Genomic DNA, 21932 nt, shown 5'->3' on the forward strand with positions numbered 1-21932 from the left:
GGCCCTCTGATTCAGAATTATACTTGCTGCTGCCCGTGGTCTCACCTTCTCCTTCACTAGGACACAGAGGGGAGCTTGGGTTACATGAACATCCCTTCCCACTCCACAGCTCACTGGGGGTCAGCACAGCGGCTGGCACCCATGGCTCCTTCCTGGGGATACCCCACACTGAACACCGTGCCCTCTGGTGGTCCCAGGTGTAGGAGGCCTGAACTGGGCTCCTGTCCACCCCATTTGGTTCACACCCCTACAGGGGTCCTTTTCTGACGCCAGCTGCACACACCTCGCGGCTCTCCCTCTGGGGTGCCCCGCTGGGGCACTGCTCTGTTGTTGCAACCCTGCGGAAGGAGGAGGGTCGGCCTGCGCACTTCTCTGACCGTCCATCGCTCTGGTGATGACAGCTCTGCAGAGCACAGGCTCGCCAGTCTGTGCTGTACACAGAGGTCTGTGCCCCGCACACAAGCACGTGCTGAGTGGACTGAGTCCTCTGCCTCTTCTCTTTGCTCTCTCCATCCCCACGCATCCTCTCGTTCCTGCAGCGCCCGCCCCCTGAGGGCATCAGGTGCATGGCCGCCGGGCCCAGGCCTCTAGCCTCTCCAAGAGAGCAGAAGGCCCCCGGAAGACTGGCGCCTAACTGCACACGCCCCGGGAGCTTCCTCGAACTGCCTAGCGTCTCGGTTCTAGACCGGCAGGCGCGCCTGGGCGGGACCCACTTTTGCGCTCGAGCCCGGCTCCTGGCGGGGAAACTGCGAAGGTGGGGAGAGGGTCCGGAGATCTCGGCCGCGACTGGGCACCGCAGAGCGGCGCGGTCTGCGGCCCCTGCGGCCCCTGAGGAACGCAGCTCCTGGAAGGCTTGGGGCTCTGGCTTGCTTCGCCCCCGCCACGCCCCCGGGAAGCGCCCCGCTCCTCCACCAGGCCCTCCCCTGTGTTAGGAGTCCTGCGGCCACCCACGGCCCCGGGTACCTCCCCGTTTAGGTCCCGCTCAGCGAGCCAACTCCCCGCCGCCTGTCGGGATCCCGCCACCCACCGCCTCGCCCCGGCCCCGCCCCCGCTCAGGCCCCGCCCCGCCCCCGCTCAGGCCCCGCCACCCACCCGACCACGCCCCCTCTAAGCCCTTCCCGACTCCGGCCCGGGACACGTCTGCGGCGCGGAGCTGCTGGGGGCTGTCGAGCCGGGTGAGACGCGGGGTCGGAGTGCAGCTTCCTCGAGTAGCCAGTGGGAGGAGGTGGTGGGCTTGGTTTCTACAGTCCCCCGCCCTCGGGGCCGCGGTCTCCCTGGCTTGCGAGCGGCCGGCCCGGAAAAGTGGAGTTGCTGGGTTGGGGGCGGGGTTGAATGGTCCCCCTTCCCACAGACCCCCGAGGCCAACCGCCAGGCCAGCTCCTGCTGGCCACTTGGGACGTCCCAGAGCCCCTTTCCCTTCCCTACTCTTGCTCCTCTTCACTTTTTCTTTCTTTTCTCTTTCTTTAAGGTTGGAGAATTCTGAGACTCCCCAGACCCCAAACTGCGAGCTGGGAGGTGAGATTCAGTAGACCGAGCTCTGACCGTCTTCCTGGATCGCAGGGGCTTCAATCCCTGACGTCAGAACTCTCCCCTTGTAAGTTGTGGGCTCCTTGGAGGTGCATTGGGGTGAGGGGGTCTTAATGTATGTACAGTGCCCAGAGCTCTGTCCCCACACACTCCCAAGAGGCAGTGGTACCTCTGGGAGTGAGGCTTCCAGGGTTCAGCAGGTGTCCCTGCCAGGCAGCACAGCCCCAGGGTCCTGTGACACTGTGGCCATCACGTGTGGATTGGTCAGGCTGCTACAGATGAGTGAGCGAAGACTTCAGACCTTGGCTCCAGCACATCAGCAGCTTCTGGTGGCTTTGTCCAGCCAGGTTGACTTGAGGGCCACAGTCCACTTCAGTCAGGAACCCGTTCTATCACAAACACCAGGACGCCACTATCCCAAGCTGGAGCAGATTGGGCTGGCTATCCTCACACCAAGAAACCCACGGGTGGGCAGTGAGTGTGCATTTGAAGACTCGGCACCACTGGGTAGTGTTGCAGGATATCCAGGCTGCAAAGTGGCTGCTCAGCTCCAGCCATCACATTAACAAAGAGAGAAAGAGTTGGCTATTCTCTTTCACAAAAGCAAAAGCCTCCTGCTCCTGCTGCTCTCCAGCACCTTGCTCATATCTAGGTGTCATGGGAAGTTCAGTTAAGTTCAGTCACTCAGTCATATCCAACTCTTTGCAACCCTATGGACTACAGCATGCCAGGCTTCCCTGTTCATCACCAACTTCTGGAGCTTGCTCAAACTGATGTCGGTGATGCCATCCAAAGCAGCAATCAAAACTTGTCTTAGCCCATGAGCATCACTTGGGGCTGGGACACTGCAGCCTGGAACAAGACAGGGGCTCTGACCACATGAGGGAGGGGTGAACATTAGGTAGCTCTCAGAGCTGGCTCAAAGCCCCTTTGCTGGACACACTGTGGGGAAGCAGAACCCACAGTCAACAAATATTTGGCCTCCCTGGGGCCTGAGACCTGGCCTGCATGGCTGCCCCCAGAGCACAGGCTCCCACAGGAAGGACAGGCTTTGTGGCTTTGAGACAAGCTCCCTTCTTTCATCCTCTGAATCTGGGATTTGGGAAAGGGAAACTTGGAGGGGGTTGAAGGGGGTTCAGAACCACTTGGTTTCATGAATTTCTGGGTTGGCTTCTTGCTAAGTGGCTCACTGTGCCTTTAAGCCTCTGTGTCCCAGATTACCTGGAAGACAGGTCAGGTTTTCGCAGCAAAGTCTCAGGCCTCTAAAAGTGAGGGGCCTCTCAAGCCCCTTGACCACCAGCAGGGCTTAGCAGTAGGTGAGGGAGGTGTTGCAACTGGGACAGGCCAGAAATCACAGCTACTGCCACTGCTGCCAAGCCCTACCAGCTGCCCCCAGGCCTGCCGCTCTGCAGGCCCCAGCCCTTTGCCTCCCACCCTCCAGGGAAGGCTCTGGGGCCTTATCTGGCAGGAATGGGAGGAGGTCAGGCTGTTATCAGGCTTGGTGACCTGACCCCAGCCAAGGGCCCTCCAGGGTGGCAGCAGCTGTGTCTGCCTGACCCCCAGGGGGGAGCAGGCTGGTGGAAGCACAGCCTCTCACATTCCTGAGGGCAGGGTTTGGCTGACTTTCAGACTCTGTTGGAATTCCCTCTTTGCCTCCTCCCACGTGACCCTGGGCAAGTGGCCTAACCACTGTGTACCCCTAAAGCCAGATGAAAGGGTGTTGGAAGAAATTCTCAGGTGACACAGTGGTAAAGAATCCACCTGCCAATGCAGGAGATGCAGGAGATATGTGTTTGATCCCTGGGTTGGAAAGATTCCCTGGAGGAGGAAATGGCAGCCCACTCCAGTATTTTTGCCTGGAAAATCCCATGGACAGAGGAGCCTGTTCATGGGGTTGCCAAGAGTTGGACATGACTGAGTGAGCACACAAAGGAGCCAGCCCGCCTCAGTGCCTCTCTGCCCTGGCCCCACCTCCAGGCAGACTCTCACCCTAAAAGCAATGGCACATGGAACCTGACCACTGGCCCCCTGGGGGTAGAACAGGCCTCAGGAGGCCTCAGCCCACCCTCTGTCTCTCCCACCAGAACCCTGTGACCCCATGATGGAGCCCCAGGAGAGTAGCGTCAGGTACAGCAGGTGGGAGAACAGCCGCCCAGATGAAGTCCATGTGGCCAGCGGGCCCAGCACAGAGGAGGCCTCAGGCTGGCAGAGGTGAGGGGCCAGGAAGGAGGGGCCCCGCCTCGCCCTATGCAGACCCCTCCTGTCCTTCCTGGCAGCCACCACATCCACAGACCCAGACCCCACACTTTCCCTGACTTGTTCCTTCACTTGTTCCCTCCTGTCTTCCGAGTTCAGAGTGCCCAGGCTGCCATGCTGCCCGGGGCCTGCTCCTCCTCCTCCTCCCCCAGCTCCCATCCCCCTCCAGTCAGGGCTGCCCGGAGCTCACATGCCTGCGGTTCTCACCCTAGGGTCTCCCAGAAGCTGTGCTCGGGCAAGCTGGGCATCGCCATGAAGGTGCTGGGGGTCGTGGCCCTCTTCTGGGTCGTGTTCATCCTGGGCTACATCACCGGCTACTACGTGCACAAGTGCAAGTAAACGCTGCCCAGACATGACCCCAGGAGCAAGGCTGGAGGGACACCCTGTGTGCGAGAACCCTTCCATGTGCATGGACCCACCTGCCTACACAGACCACGGTGTACCCAGAGTCCTGTATAACAGCCCTGCTGTCTATACACAGCCCCCCGTTTTATACACAGCTCCCCTGTGTATACACAGCCCCTCACCATGTATACAGGCATTCCTTGCACCATTGCACAGATTCCAGGGACTTGCATGGACACCAGTGTGCACAGCTGTCACAGGCACCCACAGACATACAGACAAACAGGGACACAGGTCCATGGGGGCACATACATGCGTGCCTGGCACATACCCACCCAGGGGCCCACGTGACTGGGAGACCAGTCCCAGCCTGACTACAGGGCACACCCAGGATAGGCCTGCAGCCCAGGGCCCCCAAACCTCCCTTCTCTCCCTACTGGGGTCCTCTCTGGGTGGGCTTCTAGTGGGGCTGTGTCCCGCCTTGCAGGCTCCTCCCCTCTCTAGCCCTTCTGACTCCTGCTGTGGAAGGATGCCTCTCAGGGCAGGGGTATGTATGTCTCCCTGTCCATCCACCCTCCCCAGGGGCTGAGTCTTTTCCTGGGCAGACGGGGGAGAGGGGCCTCGGCTCTTGTCCAAGACCCACTGCTGTGTTTTCCCTCCAGGAACGTGGGCGTGTTCCCTGGGGTTGTCCACCCCTCTGGGTGGGCTCTGCAGGAGCCTGGCCCTTCCGCTTGCACCCTTTGGGAGGCCCAGACCCTGCACTCGGAGGTGGTCATTAAATGTCTGTTGAACAGAAACATGAATAATGGTGTCTCCTGTGGGCCTCTCCAGTGACTGATGTGGAACTGGCTGGAGGGCATCTGGACAGCGGCTGGGAGGCCTCTTGCTTTCTGGCCTTGGGATGCAGCCAGTCCTGGTCAGGCCCTCTAGGGAGGCGAGCACTGGAGGCAGGGCTGAGTTTCCATATGTGGCCAGGCCTACTCCTGTCTCCTGACCACGGAGAGCATCTCCCTGCCTTCGGGCCCTCCTATTCTGGGTACCCTTGTGAGAAACACCATTTTAGGACAGTGTCCTCACCCTAGAGTTGAGGGCAGGAGATGAAGGACAGTCGGGACCCTCATGGGCTCAGCAGACCTGGGTATCAGAGGCTGAGAAGCCAGGGAGGGCCGAGACCCCACGGGACTGGCTGAGGGCCTGGGTCAAGTGGGCATGAGGTGGGGCTGCACCACCCAGGTGACCCTTTGGCTTTGAGTTCCCTGCTGGGCTGGGGTTCCCCCAGCAGTGATGCTTCAGCAGGGCCTGCTGTGGGAGGTGGGAAAGCAGGGTAAGGGGCCGTGGTGGAGGGTCTGTTCAGCACCCTGGGCTCTGGGGCCTCAGCATCCATCTCCAGAGAGACACCCCACCCCAACCCCCAACTCGGGGAGGGAGCATCAACTGACCCACACCCGTCTGGCCTCTTTCTGATGCCCCAGTTGGGAGTCCCCTCCGGCCACCTCAGTATTAGCACTGGGGTGGGGACTGTGGGGGAGGTGGGCGGGGGCCACCAGCCTGGCAGGTTTAGGCTGGGTGGCCTCCCTGGGCTCTAAGTGGTCAGCAGTCCAGTGGTACAGGGGCTGGGCCTCCCCGAGGGCTGGTGTAGCCTTGGACAGGAGCGGGGAGACGGTGCAGGACAGAAGGGAGGAGTGACCCTGGATGTCCCCTGCTCCCGACTCCCTCTTTCTGAGGCCGGCTTGGCCTCTCTGGCTTCTGAGATGGCCTGCAGCCTCCAGGGCCACGTTCCTCTGATAGCCCCCTCCCTCCACCACAGAAGCAGGTCTGCTGATGCACAGGAGTGTCTTGCCCGGGGCAAAGCAGGGAGGTTGGCAGGGGCTGCCAGCAGGCAGCTGTACACACTGCTGGGGTCAGGCCTGAGTCTGGCCAGCCCTACTCTGTGTGTCCCCATGACCCACCGGGTCTCCGAATGGAGAGCTGGGGGCACCAGCTCACACCCTGATGGATGCTCTGTGCCTCTGGCTCCTGGGCTCTGCTGGCACTGGGTTCCTGGCCCATGGTGGGGGCTGCAGGCAGGGGCACATGGGGCACCCCCCCACACACACATACACACGAGCCACCTGAGACCCATCCCCCCAACCCCACCCTTCTGCCTAGGGCCCCAGCTGGACCCCGTAGCCAGGGTGGAGGCCATGTCCCGGCAGCCCTGGGGAAGTAGGGAGAACAGGGGAAGCGCTTGGCCCCTCCCTCAGCAGGTTAGGATTGGGGTGGTCTGCTGGGGTCCCAGCAACTTGACTCCTTCGTGTTTGTCCCTGGGTGGGGGCCCTCTGGGCACTGCCACAGGGGCTGGTTCCCAGGATTGGGGTGCGATCGAGGGCAGCAGCCTCTCTGGGCCAGGCCCCTGAGACAGGAGGTAACTGCGTCTTGCTCTCTGTGGCCAGGGGGCCCCTGGTCCTCAGTTCTCCCACCAACACTCACCACACCCTCCTCCAGAAACCCTGAGGATTCACCGGGAAGGAGCCCAGATGTTCTTATCGAACGTTTTTTATTAGAGGGCTGGACTGACAAAAACATCAAAGAGTTTTCCTGCTGTACATTAAATGTTTCCAAACGTCACACGCAATCAAGCTGCCCCAGAAAAGAGCGGAGGGCTGGCAGCCTCCCCACCATCAGGGAGGCCCCAGATCTGGTGACATGTGGCCACTGAAGCCAGCTGGGAGCCAAGGGAGCAGCTTGGCTGTAGCCCCGGCCTAGAGCTCCCTGCAGGGCTTTGCTGTGATGTCCGCGCCTATCCCAGCCACGGCGTCAGTGGACCTTGACAGCCAGAGGGTCACAGAGTGACAACATGGAGGCACGAGGCAGACATCCGGTAGGTTTGGGGAACACTGACACGGGTGCCCTCTCCTGCCTGGCTAAGTGTGGCCGCCCCAGGGCCGACGAACTGCAGTCATGCTGGTGACTGCAGAGCTGGGCCGGGTGTCAAGGCAGCTCTGCCACATCCTTCCAGGTGGGCTGGCTGGGCCCTGGGAAACCCCCGTGGCTGTGTGGCAGGCCCTGTGTGCGGGGTGTGGGCCTCTCTGCTGCTGACGGCTGCACACTGGGGTCTGGTGGGGCTCTCGCTAATGCCTCCCCCACTCATTCTGATAAAAGACACTAACTGTTCTTTGCAGGTCAAACAGCAGAGAAGCCATGGTGTCACTCTATGATGGGGAAGCTGGCAGGTCTCCCGTCCTGGCTGCTCTTGGAGCAGTGAAGTCACAACTGCCGGCCTGGAGCTGGAATCACCTAGAAGGCCAGATGATGCTGAGCCTCTCAGGGCACATGCCCTGTGGTTCCGGGTGTTAGACTCCTCACGTCTTCTCCAGACACCATCAGCTCGTCCTGGTTTGAGCTGACCACGGCTGACCGTCCTGTCCACGCCGGGAAGCCTGTTTTGTGGTGGGGAACCTGCACACTGTCCTTCAGACTCAGGCATGACACCTGGTGGTGAGGTTTACAAAAGAGGGACCCCCCCCAACCCCGATCTGGCCAGTGCAGTGGGCAGGGTGGGTTGTCACCCGCTGGCAGGCTCTGCAGCCCACCCCCAAAGCATCCAGCAGCACTAGTAAGAAAAATGATTTTACCAATTCTATGGTCACATTAAAAAGTTTTTATAAAAAGATGATGGTTTACGGCACCTGGAGACCTTGATGTCGTCCCTTGTCTCTAAGTTGCAGTGCTGGTGCCAGAGAACTTTAAAAGGCCCTGAATTGTAGAAAAATAACTGTGCAGCTCAGTAAAACACACATGGTTCAGCTTCTCAACCTAAAGTTGAACATTCACACCAATTATGGTGTCCTTTTCCCCCTGAATACAGTGATTCGCTGTGTATCTACATGATTGCAGAACCCTGTGAGCAATGAATTCCAACATTTGAGTGACTTCATGAAGAGCGCTGGCAGTCACTCCAGCTGTGAAAGTGGAGTGACTTGAGCACACGACAACGTGGCCTCTCCCACGGCAGGCTAGATGGAGAACTGAACAGAGGGTGCATATATCCTAAAAAACACTGAGGTGAAGAATTGTTTAATACCACCCCACGGAAGCCCTGAGGAGCTGGCGCGGTGGATGGCGCAACCTGGGAGCCTCAGGTGTCAGCCTGGCCGTCAGCGCAGCACGGTCACATGGGCAGCGGCAAAGTCCAAGTCTGTCTTGGATGGGTACACCACCTTCAGGTGCCCCTCCTCATCCACCACCCGGACCTGCTCCACCACCAGTGGGGTGCTCCCTGCTGCTATGGCACCCGGAGTTGCCTTGGGATCCGAGCCGTGTCCACAGATGGCATCAGACTCAGGGTCCGAAAGGGAGCTTTCCTCTCTGTTTTCCAGAGTGTACTTGTTGATTTCTGCCATTTTCTGCAAATGAAAAAGATCTTCTTATTTGAGAGATAAGAGCCAACCCAGGGAAGTCATGGTAAAGGGCCGTGGATGGGGTATCAGTCCTGTGGGGCCAGCACCTCGGTGGGCGGCATGCGCAGGGTGGGGCAGGGCTGGCTCACCAGGATGAGTGCGTCCATGATATCCTTGCAAATCTGCAGGCTGGCGGCGCTTGTCACTTCCAGAAACAGATCACTTGTGGTTTTCTTAATCTTAAAAAGAAATTGGGAAGATTTCAGCAAAGAACCAAGTTATCACAAGCAGACACCATCAACTCTGACGTCTCTTCTACAGAAAACCCCATGGTGGCACATGGACCCAGATGTGGCCTCCCCGAGGGGTGCAGCACACGTGGGGAGTCGTGGGCGGCCACGGATGCCAGCAGCGAAAGAGGGGAACGGGACACATGACATGGCCTCAAAAACACTGATGCTGACAGAAGCCCCCACCTTGGTCTTCTCGCTGTTCGTGATCGGTGGGAAGGAAATCACGTCGCCGTCTGCATCCACGAGGCAGGGGTAGTGCTCCTTCCCGTCCAGCAAGTGCAGGTACCTGGTGGGAACACATAGTCAGGCTCGGCAATAAACACAGGCTGGAGGGGGGGCGCTCTGTCAGGGCAAGGGCACTTTCCCTGGGCCTCCAAGAGGCCCAATCCCAGCCGGTGGGCCTGGCTGCCCCCTGCCTTGGCCTCTGTCCCCAGGCACTTAGTGGATGTGCCAATGGCATCCTTCCCCAGACGACACGCCTACCAGGCACTGATTCTCTGAAGCCAGGAGACGCAGTGCTAACAGTTAGTGCCCTGAGGAGAGTGAATCCCCGGGAGAAGTGAGTCCCCGCGTCAACCTGTGCAGGCCTGACACGTTCTGCCGCTTCTTCTGCTTCCTGTGCTCCTCGGCCTCCAGCTGCAGCTGTCGCACCAGGTCCTTGGCCTTGACCTCCCGGCGCCCCAGGGGGATGATCTACAAGGGGGAGAATGTCACATCGGCCTGGTGCTGTGGGTCCCAGTGAGATGGCCAGCTGGCCGAGGAGAGCCCCCCATGACACGTGCAGACACGTGCCTTCAGAGGTCACCCCAGGGGCTGAACCTGAAACCCCTTAAGGCACAACCGCGTCGCCATGTTTGTGGCTCTGAGGTGGCCGTGGGAGGAGACGGGGCCGGCACCCATGCCTGGGGAACCCTCCTGTCGGGGCCTGCAGTGCCTTTTGTAGGAACAGAATCTTGACAGGACAACGCACACTGCAGTCATCCCCAGATCAGGGGGTTTGCAACTGGGATGTAAACGGCAGTTTTTGGCTAAGTTAATGAGCAGGTGAAGGAATCACTTTCAAATCACACCTCCTTTGATGAATTTACTTTTGAAAGTAACTGTTGACACAGCCTGCCTTATCCTCTTACAGCAGAGCAGGGTCACGTTCTAACCAGGGTGCCGACATTCGTCCACACGTATACTTTTCTAAAAGCACAGACGGAACACTGAAGACTGCAGACAACTGGGCTGTGAGCCTCACCTTGAAGTCCTGTGGCGGGCGGGCAGCGTAGAGCAGGGGCCCCCGGACAGCTCCGAGGTCATGGGTTGCGATGGTGGCCACTGTCCTCTTCTCACAGAGGTCCTCGTGCAGCTTCGTCTGCAGCAGGGGATCCAGGGCGGCGGTGCTCAGCGTGTGGGGCCCCCCATCACCCTGGCCTCCAGAGCAGCCCTGCCTGCCGCCTTTCTCTGCCTCCCCAGCCACCTGTTTCTCTTGTGGAGCCTTCCTCAGAGAACTGTTATCTGCTTATTAGCGGGATTTTCTCTTTCTCCAACTCTTACTACACGATGCTCAACACTTCCAAGGACCCATCCTGAGCTAAGTTTACGAGTGAATAAGCGTAAGTGTGACTTCACAAGAAAAACCAGCCCAGATCTCAGGTCCTGGCTCGGCTCCCTCCCTGAACGCACGGCCTTCCACAGGCGGCCTCAGCCATGCAACCATGCTTGGGGTTTCCCACGGGCAAGTTTGTGCTGTTTATTTTAAAACCTGGGCAGATGTCACATAAAGACAACAAATTCCTCTTGTCTAGCTAAAGCTTCACAGAAACTCAACAACTCATCCAAGAACGTGCTGGCGAGAGCTGACAGTCCTAATACTCTCATGTGAGACCAAGCGTGTCACTTACTACACAAGTGTAGTAGTGACATTTCAGAGACTCAGGATGGAGGCCCCTCCCCCCCACCCAGACCCAGGCCAGGTCAGGGGAGGAAACCCAGGTGCACTGCAGGAGCGACGTCCAAGGTCTCCCGGCCCACGGCCCATCCTCCCTGCCCCAGGCTCACAGCTGTGGGCACCCACCTGGCAGGACAGGAACCGCTTGAGTGCGTTCCCAGGCCGCAGATCCATGCCCCGCACGACGGCGCCCACAAAGAACGGTCGCACATCCCTGACCTCGGGGCTTGCCCGGATGGTCAGCGGGGCAGAGCTCTCCGACACATGCAGGATGCGGAGCAGCAGCCGACTGGCCTCGCCCACCAGCGCGTCAGCACCCTCGCCACTCTCCCTCTTCTTGCGCTCCCGCCTCTTCCGCCGGCCCTCCTCCTGGCCAGGGCCCTCAGCGCGGCCCCGGCCCCGGCCGCGGCCCCCGGCGCGCAGGTACTCCAGGACGGCCCTGGTTTGGCAGCCGCTGACCATCTTCTCCAGGCGCCTGTCTCGCAGCCTGTTCCCCCGGAAGTTGATGTCCTTGAGCTTTGGGCAGTCAGCCAGCTCCGCTGGGATCTCGCTCAGCTGGTTGTTGGACAGGTCCAGTGTCTGCAAGGGAGACTGGGACACATCAGACCCCAGATCTGGTCTGTGGCTGGGCCATGAGAGGCCCCCAAGGCCCACCCTCCTTGACCATCTGCCTTGTATCAGCAACACAACACACGCCATGCCTGCCCCCACCCCGGTGCCCAGTATGGACACATGGACTGTTCACTGAGGGGAGGTGTGGATGGCCTGGCAGTCACCTCTCTAAAATGCTGCTTGACCACTGTGTCCTTGTGGTAACAACTAGAGCACAATTTCAGGTCGATGATTAGGTTGAGGAAAAAGAGACAGTAAGGAAGGAGGGGAATGTCTGGTTAAGAGCAAGCAGGAACTTCACATAAGAAACAAATTTCCCACAAAATAGTGATAAAGTGTTTTTACCGTTTTCAATATTTATTTTGTGGCCTTAGTTGCCCCATGGCATGTGTGACCTTAATTTCCAGACCAAGGATCAGACCCACATCCCCTGAATTGCAAGGCAGGTTCTTAACCGCTGGACCACCAGGGAAGTCCCAAGATGTTTTTAAGTAAATGAGCAGAAAAGAACAGAGCATGAGTAACTGTCACGCGCCATGCTGAGATGGGATGTTTCCAGCACATGGGATTCTCCTGTATCCTGCGTGCATGATGGATGGTGAGTTTGCATCAATGCTGGGAGGGCTCTGGGCCCTTTGCTGTGATGTGGGAGGAGGGAGTGGGGGGGGCCACTGCTGTCTGTGCATCAGGAGGCCTGTGAGAGGGACAGGAGGATGAGGGAAGCAGTCATCAGTGTCGCTGACCTGGGGTAAGAGGTGGTGGGTGGAGGGCACGGTCCTGTGCCCTGGGGGTGGGGGTGATGGGGAACAACTCAGTTGGTGGTAAAGAGGACAGCCCCTCACAGGAGACTGGCCACACCACTGTCCCAGGGGCCATCCAGCGCTGCAAGTAAATGGCTTCATGTGGGGAGCTCTGGCGAGAAGCCTGCTGGCCTGGTTTAGCTGGAGTGAGCACAGGGGTCTGGCCATTGAAAAAGGAGGCAGTGATGGGTGGCAGGGGCCTCCTGAGGACTGAGCATCAGGGAGTGCTTGGGTGAGACCACTGCGGAGCCCCAGTGACAACCCAGTGGGCAGGCTCCTCTGGACACTCAGGGAGCAGCACTCACGCCAGCATGGCCTGCGAGGAGTCCTGGTCCTGACTGGGACATGATGGTCCCAAAAGACCCACAGCCAGTGGCAGGGTTGTCACCAGCTGGGAAGGTGGGCAGGGGCGCTGATGATGTTGTCTACTGTGGTTATAGAGGGCAACCCCAAGTTACAAAGGGACCCTTCTTTATCACTCCTGTCTGGGGCCCTCTGGCTCGGCAGTGAGGCTGGGACAGCAGTTGGAGGGACGTGGCAGGTGGGTGTGCGACAGAAGAGCCTCTGCCTGGCAGGACCAGAGGTCTGGGGAGAAGGGAGCAACTGCCAAGCAGGCTCTGATCCTGCACTCAACCTGGAAACAGAAAGGAAAGGTGCGCCCAGTGCAGTCTCCGAGTGTCACCAGGGATGAGCACTCAGTGCTCAACGGGCTGCAGGTGACTCAGCAGCCACGGTGTCGCCTCTCTTGGCCTGTCCCTCCACGCGGGTGAGACTGGACAGGTGGGCAGAAACGTGGCCCTTCCAGGCCACCCTGTGACACCTTGCCCCCCCACCCAACAGGACATGGCAGTGTCCCCGTCCCACAGTTGGGCGGTGCTGAGCCCACGTGTCCTGCATCAGAAGACGCCTGCTCTGGAGGGCTGGTCAGGGTCACCTAGACTGATGCCTGATGTGCACACTCAGCCAGGCTGGGGCCAGATGAGCTGGGTCCTGTGCCCGCAGGGAGGCTGTGAGCAGGAACAAAGGGCTGCTGTGTCACAGTTAGGTTTGACCTGCACATCCAGCCTTGGGGTCTCCTGTACCATCTAGACGGGCTTTGGCCAAACAGCTTGGACTCCACTGGCACCTGTGGCGTCAAAGCACAGCCACCAATGGTGGAGTGCACCTGCCTCCGTGGTGAGAAGACCCTGAGACAGCAACAGGGGAGGCGCCAGCAAGGAATGGGGGCAGGAGGGATCCCCAGCCCGAACAGAGCCGTGCCAGGCCAGCAGCCTGGTGGAGTGGTCTCCACAGGGCAGGTGCAGTGGTATCAGGGTGGGGTCATACAGGGCCACGATCACTAACACTAGGTATTCCGAGCAGCAAGTGGTGGCAGCTCAGGACCTGCCCTGAGGCCTGGCAGAGGAGGGGGCTGGGCAGCTGCTGGGTCTCTGGGGGCCGTGTCCAGCAGAAACAGGGAGACCACTAACATGCAAAAATGGACCCCAGCAGCACCATGTGCCACACCCAGCCCCACCTGAACCGCAGATGTGATGTGGAGTGGAGTCCACAGGTTTCCCAAGTGGACCAGGAGCGCTGGGTGGGGGTGGGGGGATGGTGCTGGGGCTCCAGGAGATGGGAGAAACCTGACATAACATCCACACAGGGAGTTCAGTTGCACAGGAGGGCGGGAGATAAGAAAGGCATAATCACCAAGGGGAGAGTTAAGTGCACTTGGAGGCACCTTCCCAGGACACCCACCCATATCTTCCCTCCTGACTGGACACGGCCAGTCTCCTCTCTAGACTACAACTTGACCACTGCCAGGCCACGCTGCAGGGGAAGGACCCTAACTTCCTGTCTGAGACCACAGACACACACTATCCCTGGGGGTGTGGAAGAACCCCTCTGCTCCAGCTGAGGGGACCAGGACCCACTATCTCCAGCAGCAACTGATAAAATAAAAAGATGGAAAGATACTTCTTTGTGGAAGCTGATACTGGGAGGAGTCCTGTATGAGTGACACTGGGCCTGGCACTGGCAAGACTGGACAAACCCTGGACACTGTGCTCCCTCAGCTGACAAACATGCTGTCCCCAGGACAGCTGGGGGCACGCCTGTCCTGCCCATCCCTCCAGCGGTCCCCAGCGGGAGCGCCATGGGTCTGGGGAGCTGTCCCTGACAGTGAGGGCAGAGTGCTGTGCGGGGACCAATCTCTGGCTCATCCCAGTTCAGTGGCTGAGTCCACGGGTAATGGAACCCGGTGGGAAGAAACCTGTCTGGGGGCCCTGAGGCTGGGCCAATGAGGAAGCTGGGCTCTCCAGGCAGCGTGGGCCGGGACGGGGAGGACAGCTCTCTGTGCAGCCTCCTTGCCCTCGTGGCTGCAGTGGAGACAAACATCCGGCCTTCACGGCTCCCAGGTGACTGGACACCAAGGCACTAATGTGGGCCCTCTGTGGACAGGGAGGGTGAGCGGGACAAGGAGAAGCTGTGCGCTGTCACTCTGGTGGCCCCTCCAGGTGTCCACATCCATGTGCTGTGTCTCCCACGACTCTCAACTGAGCTCTGCTGACACAATCAGCAGGATGCCGTGGACTCAGTGGGCTGTGGGGTCCAGGTCTGCTTCCCAAGAAGGCCCGGCTCTGGAGCCCTGAGCTACCACGTGAGGGCAGACCATCTGGCTGGGGCAGGAGACGTCCCGAGATGACACAGAGAGAGGAGTCAGCCGTGTCAGCTGAGCCCAGCCCGAGCCCGCAGCAGCTGACTGCGGCCACACGAGCCATCAACAGCCAGGAGGCGCGGGTCCAGCTGGGCCGGCCGAGTGGATGACCGGGAGCACAGAAGAGCGCTGGTGCTGTGTTAAGCCACAACCTTGGCGCGGCTACAGAGCCACAGAGGGCACGCAGCAGCACTGTCACCGTGCTTTCTTCATGACACCACGGAACCTCACAGTTCTCACGGGGGAGGACATGGGCAGGAGCCCAGGGCGCTGCTACAAGACGCTGAACTGAACCCACTCTTTCCGTTCTGAGATCAGCTGTTCCCCCAAAGCGCAGGAAGGACAGAGAAAACTGGTGTCCTTGCAGCTCCAGCAGGTGGAGGGACTCTGCTTCACCCAGTTCGAGAGGCACCACTTTAGAAAAGGCTCCCCAAGGACATCCAAGTCCAAGCAGATTCCCAGCATCTCTGACGTGACGCTCTCCAAGAAATGGCCTCTTCATGTAACAGAGATGGATGGGAGTCTAGAAATGGGAACAAGGTGGGCCAGGAACTGGAGGCTGAGCAGTGAGACATTGTCTCTGACCTGAGTGAGGGCATTCTGGGCACAACAAAGACGACTTTACTGGGCAGGTATGCGAGGCACACAGAACATTAAAGAAACAAACCAAACTCTCACCTTCTGTAAAATCAAGAGTAGGAGATGGGTGACGGAACAGAAAGGGCTTACACCACGTGTCACACCAGCCTCTTAGGGAAGCTACAGCCCTGGGGACCAGTGTCTGGGAGTCGTTCTAGGAGCTTCCTGAGCACCTTCCTGGAAACACCAGCAAGTGCATGGCACCGTGTTCCTGTGACCACACACACGCACTTCTACCCTGACAGAATGCTGTTGTTTAGTCACTAAGTCGTGGCGTATCACTCTGTTCTGGCAACCACACACACACACACTTCTATCCTGACACAACGATGTTGTTGTTGTTTAGAAACTAAGTCGTGCCCAACTCTTTGCAAGTGGACAGAAGCACACCAGGCTCCTCTGCCCTCCACTATCTCATGCCCATCGAGTTGGTGATGCCATCCAACCATCTCATCCTGTCACCCCATTCTCCTGCCCTCAATTCTGCCCAGCATCAGGATCTTTTCCAGTGAGTTGACTCTTCACATCAGGTGGCCAAAGTATTGGAGGTTCAGCTTCAGCATCAGTGCTTCCAATGAATAGTCAGGGTTGATTTCCTTTAGGATTAACTGGTTCCAGCATCACAATTTGAAAGTATCAATTCTTCGACTTTCTTTATGATCCAACTCCCACATCCCTACATGACTATTGGGAAAACCACAGATTTGACTATACCAACCTTTGTCAGCAAGCGATGTCTCTGCTTTTTAATCCTGACACATAGACATTTGTAAAATGAGTTGGCAACATCTCAAGAGCAATTCCCGCTGCAAAAAAGTCAGTTGCTAAACTGCATACACATTTGAGTGTTTATAAAAAGTCTGCATAAAAGGAATGGAAAACAAGTGAAAGAAACAGAGGCCTGCCTGTTTAAGGACAAGCGCCTCTAGACTGGACTTAGGCTGCGATGCCGGCAACCTCTGCCCTTCCGCCTCTTCCTCAATAGATTTACTAGGCCCGTGTTATAAGCCCAGCATTGTTTGCCCTGGGGTCCCCGGATAAATAAAACAAGCAAGCAGTCCCTAGACAGAACAGTCTAGAGAATGCTGCAAGCTATTCTCTGTGTACTCTGGGCAATCCTTCCCGCCTCCTGTAAGACAGGAATAACCACCCTTGCCTTGAAAAGTCGCTGCTGGGGTCAAGTGAACTATCCTGTGAGATCACAGGAGGGCCCTTATGCAAATTTCACAGCTTCCTGCCCTGTCTGGGAGGCCCCGCGCACAGAGCTCACTGTCCTTTCGCAAATATTTGGAGATACAAACATTTAACAATGAGTCCCTGCTGCTGATCTGCTTCCGACCTGAGCGGGAAGTCCACCCAGCTGGCAATCAAAAAACAATCGCCTGTGTTAAGTGTTAAAGCCCAGTTGTGAGCAGAATGTGATGCAAGCCGTGAGACCACCCGAGGATGGAGGTCAGGCGAGTGGGAAGGGACCTGGGGGTGGACCGGCTTCCCAGCGGTGCCGACGCTGCACTGGCCCTTCCCGGCCGAGGAGGAATGGCTCAGCACCGGGAGAAGATCGCCCACCGCAACTACCAGAGGGCCCGCCCCTCTCACCTTAAGCGACGCCAGGTGGGCGATGTCAGGGCTGAGCTCCCGAAGGCAGTTGTCGGCCGCCGCCAGTTCGCTGAGCAGCGGCAGCGCGCCGGGGAGGAAGAGCGCGGCGGGGAAGGCGTCCAGGCGGTTTCCGGTGAGGTTGAGGGTCTGCAGGCGCGGCGCGCAGCGCGCCAGGTCGGCCGGTAGCTCGCGCAGCCGGTTGCCGCTAAGGTTGAGGCTCTGCAACTGCGGGAGGCCCGGGGGCTCGGCGGGGCCTAGGCCCTGGCCCGGCGGCAGCGCCTCCAGCACGTTGCCCGACAGGTCGAGCACACGCAGCGCGGGCAGCGGGCCGAGCTCGGGACTCAGGCCGGGCCCCAGCGCGTTGCGCCGCAGCACGAGACTGTGCAGCTGCGGGAGGCCTTGCGCCAGGCCTGGGCCCGGCTCGCGCAGGCTCCCGCAGCCGCTCACCTCCAGGTAATGCAGCAGCGGTAGGGTGAAGAGCCGCGGCGGCAGCCGCCCGCCCGCCGCGCGCACCCGTTCCTCCAGTCCGGGCCCCGTCAGCAGCAGCTCCCGCCGCCGCTCCCGCTCCGCCAGGTCCAGCTCGGGCCAGGCCTCCGACACCGCAGCCGCCGCCGCCATCGCGCCGCCGCTCCCGCAGCCCCTGCCGGTGCGCTTCCGGGGCACGTGGGGCAGCTTCCGGTCTGGGCCGGAAGGCGCCATCGAGAGCGGCGCGGACGCTAGAGCGCCGCCGCGAGCGTCTTAAAGGAGCCGGGTAGGGTGGGGGCGTTGAGACCTTCGGCGCCTTGGACCCGGTTCTCGCTGTGGGCGTGGGACCTTGGAGCGTCGGGCCGCTGGTCGAGCCCTCCCACCCTAGGCTGTCGGGAAGCAGCGGGGACGACCGAGTCCCTAAGAAAGACCGGAGAGCGAATCTGCGGACGCGTCGGCCTCAAGGCCCGGGGGTGGTGCCCGGGAACGTCGTGACTCCTCGGGCTAAAAGCCATCTACAGGGCGAAGGGGGAGGAGATGAGTGGCTTTTAGGGGAGAGGAACGGGCCTTAGGAGACAGACGGGCGGGACGACCGTGTGACACCGGCTGTGTTGTTCCTCCTAGTCCCTCGGGGGTCTCGGACGACTGAGTTCCTTTGGGAGGCTATGTTTAGGCAAGAAGGGAAGTTCAGACAAGCCTCTCCCTGCAGTGACTGATTTTCAGGGGCACACAGCTCGAAATAGCCAATGTACCGAGGTGCACGTTTCCGGGTGGCATAGTCCTGCTACCCTTCAAACTCAACCAAGTTCATCTCGGTAGTTTCCCATCTGTTGGCTCCCTCTCCCTGCCCTGTGGCCATAATCACACCCGGGCGTGCGTACTGAGTCGTGTCTGATCCTGCGACCCCATGGACTGTAGCCCGCCGGGCTCCTCTGTCCATGGGATTCTGCAGGCAAGAACAGTGCAGTGGGTTGCCATTTCCTCCTCCAGAGGATCTTCCCGACCCAAGGATCGAACCCGCGTCTCCAACTTCTGCATTGGCAGGTGGGTTCTTTACCACCTGGTAAACTCCAATACTTTGGCCACCTCATGCGACAAGTTGACTCACTGGAAAAGAGTCTGATGCTAGGAGGGATCGGGGGTGGGAGGAGACGGGGACGACAGAGAATGAGATGGCTGGATGGCATCACCGACTCGATGGACATGAGTTTGAGTGAACTCCGGGAGTTGGTGATGGACAGGGAGGCCTGGTGTGCTGTGGTTCATGTGGTTGCAAAGAGTCGGACACGACTGAGCAACTGAACTGAACTGAACTGAAGCCCTTTATAAAGCCCCAGCCCCCCTGTAATAAGAGTTGAGATGACTTTCCCTTGTCACAATCGTCAAATAAGCCTTCTTTGCTGTTTTTAATAAGCACCTTATTCACTTTTTTCTTTTTAGGTTAGTGGTTTGTGTATTGGAGTCACCAGGAAATTAGAAATGAATGAGGCCCCAGCCCCTTGTCCAGAGATGCTGGCCTAACAGTCTGGGCTGTAGCTCGGGTGTGGGGATTTACACACTTCACAGGCATTTCTGTTGGGCAGGCAAGTTTGTGAGGCTGCTTGGGAGCAGTTTCCCTGTGTTAGGACCCACGGGCTGGAATTGTTTGGAGGAGGGGGTGAGAGGAATAGTGCTGAGGTCGACTGTACTATTCTCTGCTCCTGTTTTCGTTAACCCCTCACCCCAGCAGAATTGCAAGTTTTGTTTTGAAATTTCTGAACATTGTATTGAAGGGTGATGGACTTCCGGAAAAGTGTGCACACAGCGTACATGGCTTTAGTCCAGACGGAACCCGTCCGTGCAGCCACCATGAAGCTCAAGAAAACAACGATCACCAGCCCTTACAACACCCCCTTGTACCCTGACACTAGTTTTGCTGCTTTTTGTGTGCTTCCTGTATATGGTGCAGGGCCAGGCCTAGTTCTGCGGGAGTCATCAGTGTGTGGGTGGCACTTGTGCATTGTCAGCTGTCTGGTGTTTCAGTACATTTGAATGAGTGTGTGTGTATGTGTGTGCGTGCGTGCGCGTGCTTAGTCATGTCTGACTCTGAACCCCATGGACTGTAGCCTGCCAACCTCCTCTGTCCATGGGGATTTTCCAGGCTAGAATACTGGAGTGGGTTGTCATTTCTTCCTCCAGGGGAACTTCAGGACACAGGGATTGGCGTCTCCTTCACTGGCAGGCACGTTCTTTACCATGGCGCCACCTGGGAAGTCTGTTGTGAATATACCGTGTTTATTTCCAGCAGAGCCTTTGTGCTGCGCTGAGTTCACCCTTGTCACCCTGTGACCCCACACAGCAAAGACACATTTTTATCTTTGTCACTGTTGTGACCAGTTCCATCTGTGAGGGACAGGCAGTGACTGTCCCAAGGTCAGGAGAGGTGAGGGTAGGCCCCTAAGATCTCGTCCACCTTTGTACTTCCCTCCGCGTGCTGCTGCAGCCACACCCAGAAGAGCTCTTGGTCTCCTCAGTGATTTCTTGGAAGATTGTACATACATACTTAGTATCAGTGGCTTTCAGTTCCTGGGATCTGCGAGTCCTCTCGCCTGCTTCCTGGAGTAGGTTTCTGGGCGGCTGTGCGACAGCTCGTGCTAACACATGCCATCTTGATGGGCAATGCGGGAAGTAACCGTTGTATAGGAGCTGACACTGGACACTGCCAACCACCATCACAAGGAGAGAGGATGGTACATTGTGAGACAAGCTGGAAGCAGACGGCCATGTGGAGAACGCGCGCTGAGCCGCACACGGCAGCATGAGTGACGGATCACAGAAGGATGGTTCCATGTGCACAGCTTAAATGTGTCAGGCTCAGGATTCCATCATGAAGGGATCCACGCCTTTATGGTGAGTCCATTGAGACAGCCGAGGTGGATCCTGGGGATGGTGCAGGCAGACCCCAGCGCTATGGCTGCACCTTCCCCAGCCTGGCCCAGCTGCTGGGTCGGCCTGCGGGGGCAGCCAGTCCAGCCAGACCCCTCTCCATCCCATTCCCTGCCCGAGTCCTGGTTCTATCACTGTCCATACCCTGGTCCCTGCCCTGGTGGAGGCTGGAGGCCCTGGGCGCTGGCTTCGCTTGCCCTCCTGCTTCTGACCCAGCCTTAGGATCCCTGAATTTGGTGAATAGCACTCCCAAGTGTTGTCTCCTTACCCCCGGGGGAAGGAAGCTATCGATCCAGAACCCTTGGAGTGGTGCCAGCTGTCACCCCACAGTGTCAGACGGGATGCTGCTACCTTCCATTTCCAGGACTGGTCTCCGGACACCAGGAGGAAATAATAGTGAAGGCATGGCCAGATGACTGGTGCAGAGGTGGCCGTGGGCCATTCCTGGGGAGCCTTCAACCTTCAGGATAAGGGCCGTGAAAGGGGGCCGTGGGGATGAGCCAGACCCAGGCTGCCTGCTCACAAGACCACCCCTTTCAGAATCTGACTCCACTCTCCACTTGTCCTGCGGGATATCTCTTGATGGGGAGGGGCCTGCACACTGCCCCTGCACTTGAGCACTCAGACTTGGTGGGGGTGGTGTGGGGGCTGTGGTGTCCTTCATCCTGAAGCTGGTGGGGTGGGGGGTTTGCTCCTGCCCCACCGGGAGGCATCCCTAGGTGCCTTGGGCCAGAAGGAAGTTTGGAGTGATTTCAAGGCCATTTGGGCAGGTGGATGGCCCCATGCCTTCAGTCTCCCCCATCCCCGCCGTGGGCTCAGCACTTTCCCCACCTGAGCTTAAGGAGTGGAGGCTGCCTGGGCATGGGGGTGCATGGGGGTAGGTGGGGGCCTTGTTAGCACCTTTCTCTCAGCTCCATTCCAGGTGGGGACCGAGGCAGAGACAAGCAAATCTGGACTCCACTACCTGGAACTTGTGCCCACACCCCTGTTCCAGGGTGCACAGAGGTGCAGGGCATAGCGTTGACGTCTGGATGAGGGTTTGGGCACTGAGCCAGTTTCCCTGCCTACAGTGGAGGTGAGAACAGCTGCCCCGCAGGTCTTCAGAGAGTTTCAGAACACTCACGTGGGGGCACAGGACCTCTACAGAATTGCTCCCAATGCAGCAGCTCAGGGGGTATTGCTGCCTTAAGCCCTGACCTCAGATCCAGGAGGTGCAACCCCCACCCAGGGCTTCCCTGCCCCCGGTGGAGGCAGCAGTGGAGGAGGGGTGGGTGCAGGCCCCAGGGCTCCCGGGACTCGGGGCGCACGTTACTTCACAGGCTTTTTAGTGCTGATCTAGTTTTTAAGAGCAGATAAGCAATGGCATAGATGAATACCTAACTGAGAGCAGGTGGAACCACACTCTCCCGGAGTTCACACCAGCTTCCCCCTCCCTCCTGTGCACAGGCTCGCTCACACACC

The 21932-nt window shown here is 58.9% G+C and overlaps 2 protein-coding genes across 2 annotated transcripts; one reads left to right on the forward strand and one right to left on the reverse strand.

The window, feature by feature from the left end:
* The first annotated feature begins 1094 nt into the window (after positions 1-1094).
* SMIM1 (small integral membrane protein 1 (Vel blood group)) lies at positions 1095-6500 on the forward strand. The gene is made up of 4 exons (XM_088845413.1): positions 1095-1175; positions 1469-1594; positions 3612-3738; positions 3996-6500. Exons 3-4 carry the CDS (start codon positions 3626-3628, stop codon positions 4120-4122), a joined length of 240 nt encoding a protein of 79 aa, XP_088701539.1. The 5' UTR covers positions 1095-1175; positions 1469-1594; positions 3612-3625; the 3' UTR covers positions 4123-6500.
* Positions 6501-8168: 1668 nt separating this feature from the next.
* LRRC47 (leucine rich repeat containing 47) lies at positions 8169-17795 on the reverse strand. The gene is made up of 7 exons (XM_055419424.2): positions 17082-17795; positions 10863-11315; positions 10044-10160; positions 9378-9493; positions 8984-9086; positions 8657-8746; positions 8169-8513 (listed from the first exon to the last, which is right to left on the reverse strand). The coding sequence occupies exons 1-7, from the start codon at positions 17778-17780 to the stop codon at positions 8265-8267; spliced, it is 1827 nt and encodes a 608-aa protein (XP_055275399.2). The 5' UTR covers positions 17781-17795; the 3' UTR covers positions 8169-8264.
* Between the last annotated feature and the right edge of the window lie 4137 nt (positions 17796-21932).

Source organism: Moschus berezovskii, chromosome 17 (genome assembly GCF_049115385.1).
Source record: "Moschus berezovskii isolate FMDL1 chromosome 17, NW_MosBer_1.0, whole genome shotgun sequence".
Taxonomy (NCBI): Eukaryota; Metazoa; Chordata; class Mammalia; order Artiodactyla; family Moschidae; genus Moschus; species Moschus berezovskii.

Coding starts and splice junctions, on each gene's coding strand:
- SMIM1 (XM_088845413.1), top strand. CDS start 3,626: ATGATGGAGCCCCAGGAGAGTAGCGTCAGGTACAGCAGGTGGGAGAAC. Junction 3,739..3,995: donor GAGGCCTCAGGCTGGCAGAG/GTGAGGGGCCAG, acceptor TTCTCACCCTAG/GGTCTCCCAGAAGCTGTGCT.
- LRRC47 (XM_055419424.2), bottom strand. CDS start 17,780: ATGGCGCCTTCCGGCCCAGACCGGAAGCTGCCCCACGTGCCCCGGAAG. Junction 8,747..8,983: donor CGAACAGCGAGAAGACCAAG/GTGGGGGCTTCT, acceptor TTTCTTTTTAAG/ATTAAGAAAACCACAAGTGA. Junction 8,514..8,656: donor TCATGGACGCACTCATCCTG/GTGAGCCAGCCC, acceptor TTTCATTTGCAG/AAAATGGCAGAAATCAACAA.